Source organism: Salvelinus sp. IW2-2015, unplaced genomic scaffold (assembly GCF_002910315.2).
Source record: "Salvelinus sp. IW2-2015 unplaced genomic scaffold, ASM291031v2 Un_scaffold7027, whole genome shotgun sequence".
In the NCBI taxonomy this organism is placed as follows: domain Eukaryota; kingdom Metazoa; phylum Chordata; class Actinopteri; order Salmoniformes; family Salmonidae; genus Salvelinus; species Salvelinus sp. IW2-2015.
This window is the reverse complement of record NW_019948287.1, coordinates 19,457-28,174: the sequence shown is the minus strand read 5'-3', so window position 1 is coordinate 28,174 and position 8,718 is coordinate 19,457. Positions and strand designations below refer to the sequence as shown.

The following is an 8,718-nucleotide window of genomic DNA, read 5'->3' as shown; positions in this document are numbered from 1 at the left end:
AGATATATTACCCAGAGTTGTGTGTTACCATTAGATATATTACCCAGAGTTGGTGTGGTTACCATTAGATATATTACCCAGAGTTGTGAGGTTACCAGTAGATATATTACCCAGAGTTGTATGGTTACCATTAGATATATTACCCAGAGTTGTGTGGTTACCATTAGATATATTACCCAGAGTTGTGTGGTTACCATTAGATATATTACCCAGAGTTGTAGTTACCATTAAGATATATTACCCAGAGTTGTTGGTTACCATTAGATATATTACCCAGAGTTGTTGGTTACCATTAGAATATATTACCAGAGTTGTTGTGGTTACCATTAGATATATTACCCAGAGTTTGTATGGTTACCATTAATATATATTACCCAGAGTTGTGTGGTCCAATTATAGATATATTACCCAGAGTTGGTGTGGTTACCAATTATATATATTACCCAGAGTTGTGTGTTACCATTAGATATATTACCCAGAGTTGTGTGGTTACCATTAGATATATTACCCAGAGTTTGTGTAGTTACATTAGATATATTACCCAGAGTTGTTGGTTACCAAGTAGATATATTACCCAGAGTTGTGGAGTTACCAATTAGATATATTACCCAGAGTTGTTGAGTTACCAGTAGATATATTACCAGAGTTGTGTGGTTACCATTAATATATTACCCAGAAGTTGTGTAGTACCAATAGATATATTACCCAGATTGTGTGGTTACCATAGAATATATACCCAGAGTTTGTTGTTACCAGTAGATATATTACCCAGAGTTGTGTGGTTACCATTAGATATATTACCCAGAGTTGTGTAGTTACCATTAGATATATTACCAGAGTTGTGTGTTACCATTAGATATATTACCAGAGTTTGTGTGGTTACCAGTAGATATATTACCCAGAGGTTGTGTGTTACCATTAGATATATTACCCAGAGTTGTGAGTTACCATTAGATATATTACCCAGAGTTGTGGTGGTTACACTGTCTGTGGTGCCTGGGCTTACATAATACAAGGATCTTCTGCACTGTCTGTGGTGCCTGGGCTTACATAATACAAGGATCTTCTGCACTGTCTGTGGTGCCTGGGCTTACATAATACAAGGATCTCCAGCACTGTGAATGGTCTTATTACATTTATGTAGCTAATAAATTAGCAGATAATGATTTATTGTAGTGAGGCAGTAGAGATCAAACCAAACATTATTTGAAGTGACACATTTATTAAACAAAAAGTTAAAAAAAAAAAGGGGTCAGACCTTTTCACCAAACATACATTAGATTCAACATTCCCACTATAAAACAAGAGGCAACAAGAATGTCCAGCTGTAAATGAGTCTTCATTGTATGAAATAAAGGATTGTCCACTCTGACATGTATCTGTCTCTTARAGAGATCTATTTTCCCTAGGAAATATCAACCTGAAGTTAWGGACAGTTTCATTAATAAACAGTACATCAGTATGAATGGTCAAAGTGAGATGGCGCCAGCTACAGCGGTGTGTCTCTTTGATAACGTCAATACCACAAAATTGTCCAGGCCGGGCCAATCCGCTCTGTGCTTGTCAGACGTTTTCTTTTCACACGAATTGTCGGCAGCTTGAGCGCTTAAAAACKGRGCTGTCGGCCTCCCGACGAGATCTGCCGCCAGGGTGCTTGTAACCGCGCTGAAGGGTGGTGAGATCTAGATCCCATGGTTGAGCAGGTCGTGATGGGGTTTAGATCCCATGGTTGAGCAGGTCGTGATGGGGTTTAGATCCCATGGTTATGATGGGGTTAGATCCCATGGTAGAGCAGGTCGTACTTGGGGATGTTCTGAGGGTCGATGGGACTCTGGACCATCATCTTCCCTCTCATAGCTCCTCTGTAGATCACCTCGATCAGATCCAGGAAGTCCTGCTTGGTCTTAAAACTGCCCACAAACTTGGTGTGATCTGGAGACCTGTATAGGGACAACAGTGGTTTAGCTATAGGCCTACAAAAAGGGGAAATGGTTTGTAGCTAATACGAGTAGTACCCACACCTATGACATTAAACCAACCAGTGGTATTCTAGCTAGTTGTAGGCCATCTTCCTTCTCAACACTAAGATGTCACCACTCACCCATAATCYACCTTCATGTGTTGTCCGTTGAAGAAGAAGACGGTAGATGGGATGTAGCTGATGTCGAAGTATCTCGTGTAGACGGGAGCTGAGTCCACATCCACGATGTAGATAGACGCCATGTTACTCAGGTGGTGGGTGGTTTTGGACAGCTGGCAAAATAATGACAACACTGTCATTCCCGATTCAGACAGACTGAAACGTTACAACAACAAAAAATACATTGACAGTGTTGGTGTAAATATTGGTAACGACTGACATGCACGTTTTGCATCAATGTTTACTGGCCACAATATTGCAGTAGCTATATACCCAGCTAGCATGCTAGCTAAACATGCTAACGTTAGCTACTTACAATCTCGTCAAGCTGCAGGCAGACCGAATCTTCATCTCTGCCAAACCGAAGAACTAAAACCTTTTCAGCGACAGTTTTTATTACCTCGTCTATGTCATTTTTGCACGACAACTTGGCCAAAAACAAACTCATTTTGTTAGCTGCTGGCTAGCATTGTGCTCAGTTTGACAAACGAAAAATGGCACGTACCGGTATTGCTGTGTAACACCATAAAACGTCCGCCAGAAACTGTGACCGACCAGCCGCTTGTGTCCGCTGCTTCTTTTCTGTCGTTTGAGCCAGTATGTTGATATTTGTTTAACGTTTAATACTGCGTTTTACTAGTATATCCGTATGTAGTATGGCTAGTAGATTTTAGCTTGCTGTTTGGGGTTTTAGGCTGGGTTTCTGTGAACAGCACTTTGAGATATCAGCTGATGTAAGAAGGGCTATATAAATTAATTTGATTAGTAAGCAGTAGGCTAGAAAGATTTCAGACACAACCACAGTTTTTCGTACCAAAGCAAGCATGCTTTGGATCACTTTTGTTAAAATAAACACACAAAAAAAAACACTCAATCCATCAACAAAAACAACTACATTTAATTATATGGTTTTATATACACTTAACCATCTGAAGAAAGGAGAGAGAGGAGTGAGACAAAAGAGAGAACCAGAAATCAACATGTGTGTGGTACATATCTATTCTATCTCATCTACACATAGTTGAAGTCAGGAAGTTTACATACACCTTAGCCAAATACATTTAAACTCAGTTTTTCACATTCCTGACATTTAATCCTAGTAAAAATTCACTTTCCTAAGTCAGTTAGGATCACCACTTTATTTTAAGAATGTGAAATGTCAGAATAATAGTAGAGAGAATTATTTCTTTCAGCTTTTATTTCTTTCATCACATTCCCAGTGGGTCAGAAGTTTACATACACTCAATTAGTATTTGGTAGCATTGCCTTTAAATTGTCTAACTTGGGTCAAACGTTTCAGGTAGCCTTCCACAAGCTTCCCACAAGAAGTTGGGTGAATTTTGGCCCATTACTCCAGACAGAGCTGGTGTAACTGAGTCAGGTTTGTAGACCTCCTTGCTCGCACAGGCTTTTTCAGTTCTACCCACAAATTTGCGACCAAACTTTAACTTCCTGCATGTGCCTTGAGATTTTGCTTCAATATATCCACATATTTTTCCCTCCTCATGATGCCATCTATTTTGTGAAGTGCACCAGTCCCTCCTGCAGCAAAGCACCCCCACAACATGGTGCTGCCACCCCCGTGCTTCACGGTTGGGATGGTGTTCTTCGTCTTGCAAGCATCCCCCTTTTTGCTCCAAACATAACGATGGTCATTATGGCCAAACAGTTCTATTTTTGTTTCATCAGACCAGAGGACATTCTCCAAAAAGTACGATCTTTGTCCCCATGTGCAGTTGCAAACGGTAGTCTGGCTTTTTTATGACGGTTTTGGAGCAGTGGCTCTTCCTTACTGTGCGGCCTTTCAGGTCATGTCGATATAGGACTCGTTTTACTGTGGATATAGATACTTTTGTACCTGTTTCCTCCAGCATCTTCACAGGGTCCTTTGCTCTTTGTTCTGGGATTGATTTTCACTTTTTCACACCAAAGTACGTTCATCTCTAGGAGACAGAACGCGTCTCCTTCCTGAGCAGTATGACAGCTGCGTGGTCCCATGGTTGTTATACTTGCGTACTATTGTTTGTACAGATGAACGTGGTACCTTCAGGCGTTTGGAAATTGCTCCCAAGGATGATCCAGACTTGTGGAGGGCTACCATTTTTTTTACGAGGTCTTGGCTGATTTCTTTTGATTTTCCCATCATGTCAAGCTAAGAGGCACTGAGTTTGAAGGTAGGCCTTGAAATACATCCACAGGTACACCTCCAATTGACTCAAATGATGTCAATTAGCCTATCAAAGCTTCTAAAGCCATGACATCATTTTCTGGAATTTTCCAAGCTGTTTAAAGGCACAAGTCAACTTAGTGTATGTAAACTTCTGACCCACTGGAATTGTGATACAGTGAATTATAAGTGAAATAATCTGTCTGTTAACAATTGTTGGAAAAATTACGTGTGCATGCACAAAGTAGATGTCCTAAACGACTTGCCAAAACTATAGTTTGTTAACAAGAAATTTGCGGAGTGTTTTAATGACTCCAACTTAAGTGTATGTAAACTTCCGACTGTATATACCAGAACCATGTAGCCCAGGTCAATCCACTGTATCAGAGCCTTCCGAAGCTCAGCTGTTTCACTACATGTCTATGGAACCCTGGCAACAGAACAAGTAATGCTGGATCAGTCAGTGTCCGTGGCAACAGAACAAGTAATGCTGGATCAGTCAGTGTCCCTGGCAACAGAACAAGTAATGCTGGATCAGTCAGTGTCCCTGGCAACAGAACAAGTATGCTGATCAGTCAGTGTCCCTGACAACAGAACAAGTAATTCTGGATCAGTCAGTGTCCCTGACAACAGACGAGTAATGCTGGATCAGTCAGTGTCCCTGGCAACAGAACAAGTAATGCTGGATCAGTCAGTGTCACTGGCAACAGAACAAGTAATGCTGGATCAGTCAGTGTCCCTGCAACAGAACAAGTAATGCTGGATCAGTCAGTGTCACTGGCAACAGAACAAGTAATGCTGGATCAGTCAGTGTCACTGGCAACAGAACAAGTAATGCTGGATCAGTCAGTGTCACTGGCAACAGAACAAGTAATGCTGGATCAGTCAGTGTCACTGGCAACAGAACAAGTAATGCTGGATCAGTCAGTGTCACTGGCAACAGAACAAGTAATGCTGGATCAGTCAGTGTCACTGGCAAACAAACAAGTAATGCTGGATCAGTCAGTGTCACTGGCAACAGAACAAGTAATGCTGGATCAGTCAGTGTCCGTGGCAACAGAACAAGTAATGCTGGATCAGTCAGTGTCCTGTCAACAGAACAAGTAATTGCTGGATCAGTCAGTGTCACCGGCAACAGAACAAGTAATGCTGGATCAGTCAGTGTCCTGGCAACAGAACAAGTAATGCTGGATCAGTCAGTGTCACCGGCAACAGAACAAGTAATGCTGGATCAGTCAGTGTCACCGCAACAAGAACAAGTAATGCTGGATCAGTCAGTGTCCGTGGCAACAGAACAAGTAATGCTGGATCAGTCAGTGTCCCTGGCAACAGAAAAGTAATGCTGGATCAGTCAGTGTCCCTGGCAACAGAACAAGTAATGCTGGATCAGTCAGTGTCCTGGCAACAGAACAAGTAATGCTGGATCAGTCAGTGTCCCTGTCAACAGAACAAGTATGCTGGTCAGTCAGTGTCCCTGTCAACAGAACAAGTAATGCTGGATCAGTCAGTGTCCCTGGCAACATGTTTTGGTAACTCCTCTTCTTCACAGTAAAAGACCCTGGTGTTTATTTCAATACAACCCATGGTGGGGTGATGACATGTGTCCAATAACAAAGATGAAACCTTGAAAAAACAGTCTAACAAAAGTGCAGGAAACGAAATAAACAGAAATGACTGCATTGTGCAAGTCCACCCACCATCTCTCCCTCCGTTCTCCCCTTCTCTCCTCCTTCCGTTCTTCCCCTCTCTCCCTCCCTCCTTTCTTCCCCTCCCCCATCCCTCCCACTTCTTTCTTCCCTTCCCCTCCCTCCCTCCCCCTACCTACCTACCTCCCCCACTCCTTTCTCCCTCCCTCCCTCCCTCTCTCCCTCCTCCTAATCATTAGGTAGAGGATCATATACACAGATTTGGGCCTCAGGACAGAGATGTGTGGTGATTGGTCGACCTGGCTGTGAGGTCACTTCCTGTAGGGTGAGTGTTGGGGTCTCAGAGTGTCTTGGGGGGCGAGACAGGGGGCAGGAGTGGGACTTAATGCTATTGTGTTTACTGTCTGCCTCGTCGAAGTCTAACAGCCGACCGTTGCGTTGACGTCCATACAAGCCGTGGTAGTAGGCTGTTCACGGGTGGAGGAGACTGGGATATCGTCTGTAGACGGACGGAGGGGAGGGAGAGATTTAATACCAACAAAAACACTTTTGTGCTTTTCATACTTCATCAATGAAATCTGAATCAATTCTGAACTATGGACTACGTTAGTCAGTTTCACCACCGGGCAGTCCTCTATACATGTCCTGACAGAGTGTGTCATCATTGTGTTTAGTTAGTTAGTTAGTAACTAGTTACCTGGCAGTCCTCCTATACATGTCCTGACAGAGTGTGTCATCATTGTGTTTAGTTAGTTAGTTAGTAACTAGTTACCTGGCAGTCCTCCTATACATGTCCTGACAGAGTGTGTCATCATTGTGTTTAGTTAGTTAGTAGTTAGTAACTAGTTACCTGGCAGTCCACCTATACATGTCCTGACAGAGTGTGTCATCATTGTGTTTAGTTAGTTAGTTAGTAACTAGTTACCGGGCAGTTCCTGTATACATGTCCTGACAGAGTGTGTCATCATTGTGTTTAGTTAGTTAGTTAGTAACTAGTTACCTGCAGTCCTCCTATACATGTCCTGACAGAGTGTGTCATCATTGTGTTTAGTTAGTTAGTTAGTTAGTAACTAGTTACCTGGCAGTCCACCTATACATGTCCTGACAGAGTGTGTCATCATTGTGTTTAGTTAGTTAGTTAGTAACTAGTTACCGGGCCGTCCTCCTATACATGTCCTGACAGAGTGTGTCATCATTGTGTTTAGTTAGTTAGTTAGTAACTAGTTACCTGGCAGTCCTACTATACATGTTCCTGACAGAGTGTGTCATCATTGTGTTTAGTTGTAGTTAGTAACTATGTTACCTGGCAGTCCTCCTATACATGTCCTGACAGAGTGTGTCATCATTGTGTTTAGTTAGTTAGTAACTAGTTTCCTGGCAGTTCCTATACATGTCCTGACAGAGTGTGTCATCATTGTTGTTAGTTAGTTAGTAACTAGTTACCTGGCAGTCCTCTATACATGTCCTGACAGAGTGTGTCATCATTGTGTTTAGTTAGTTAGTTTAGTAACTAGTTACCTGGCAGTCCTCCTATACATGTCCTGACAGAGTGTGTCATCATTGTGTTTAGTTAGTTAGTTAGTAACTAGTTACCGGGCAGTCCTCCTATACATGTCCTGACAGAGTGTGTCATCATTGTGTGTAGTTAGTTAAATAGTTACCTGGCAGTCCTCCTATGACATGTCCTGACAGAGTGTGTCATCATTGTGTTTTAGTTAGTTAGTAACTAGTTAACCTGCAGTCCTCCTATACATGTCCTGACAGAGTGTGTCATCATTGTGTTTAGTTAGTTAGTTAGTTAGTAACTAGTTACCTGGCAGTCCTCCTATACATGTCCTGACAGAGTGTGTCATCATTGTGTTTAGTTAGTTAGTTAGTAACTAGCTAGTTACCTGGCAGTCCTCCTATACATGTCCTGACAGTGTGTGTCATCATTGTGTTTAGTTAGTTAGTTAGTAACTAGCTAGTTAACTGGCAGTCCTCCTATACATGTCCTGACAGAGTGTGTTCATCATTGTGTTTAGTTAGTTAGTTAGTAAACTAGCTAGTTACCTGGCAGTCCTCCTATACACGTCCTGACAGAGTGTGTCATCATTGTGTTTAGTTAGTTAGTTAGTTATTAACTAGTTACCTGGGCAGTCCTCCTATACATGTCCTGACAGAGTGTTGTCATCATTGTTTAGTTAGTTATTAGTTAGTTATAACTAGTTACCTGGCAGTCCTCCTATACTAGTCCTGACAGAGTGTGTCACTCTTGTGTTTAGTTAGTTGTTAGTAACTAGCTAGTTACCTGCAGTCCTCCTATACATGTCCTGACAAAGTGTGTCATCATTGTGTTTAGTTAGTTAGTTATCACTAGTTACCTGGCAGTCCTCCTATACATGTCCTGACAGAGTGTGTCATCATTGTGTTAGTTAGTTAGTAACTAGCTATTACCTGCAGTCCTCCTATACATGTCCTGACAGAGTGTGTCATCATTTGTTTAGTTAGTTAGTAACTAGTTACCTGCAGTCCTCCCTATACATGTCCTACAGAGTGATGTCATCATTGTGGTTAGTTAGTTAGTAACTAGTTACCTGCAGTCCTCCTATACATGTCCTGACAGAGTGTGTCATCATTGTGTTTAGTTAGTTAGTTGTAACTAGGTACCTGGCAGTCCTCCTATACATGTCCTGACAGAGAGTGTGTCATCATTGTGTTTAGTTAGTTAGTTAGTAACTAGTTACCTGGCAGTCCTCCTATACTGTCCTGACAGATCCTCTCTC

General features: G+C 42.0%; 1 protein-coding gene and 1 long non-coding RNA gene across 3 annotated transcripts; both read right to left on the bottom strand.

Annotated features, from left to right (window-relative positions):
• Positions 1 to 1,204: 1,204 nt before the first annotated feature.
• txnl4b (thioredoxin-like 4B) lies at positions 1,205 to 2,699 on the bottom strand. Of its 2 annotated transcripts, none has more exons than XM_024145178.2 (3): positions 2,457 to 2,699; positions 2,102 to 2,253; positions 1,205 to 1,940 (listed from the first exon to the last, which is right to left on the bottom strand). In XM_024145178.2, the coding sequence occupies exons 1-3, from the start codon at positions 2,586 to 2,588 to the stop codon at positions 1,775 to 1,777; spliced, it is 450 nt and encodes a 149-aa protein (XP_024000946.1). In that variant the 5' UTR covers positions 2,589 to 2,699; the 3' UTR covers positions 1,205 to 1,774. The 2 variants fall into 2 exon arrangements, with proteins under 2 accessions (XP_024000946.1, XP_024000947.1); XM_024145179.2 differs by having other exon boundaries at positions 2,102 to 2,296; positions 2,457 to 2,577.
• A 3,147-nt stretch (positions 2,700 to 5,846) lies between these two features.
• Positions 5,847 to 7,594, bottom strand: LOC139027054 (uncharacterized). The gene is made up of 2 exons (XR_011479083.1): positions 7,547 to 7,594; positions 5,847 to 6,452 (listed from the first exon to the last, which is right to left on the bottom strand). It is a non-coding gene; the product is annotated as an uncharacterized lncRNA (long non-coding RNA).
• Positions 7,595 to 8,718: the final 1,124 nt, after the last annotated feature.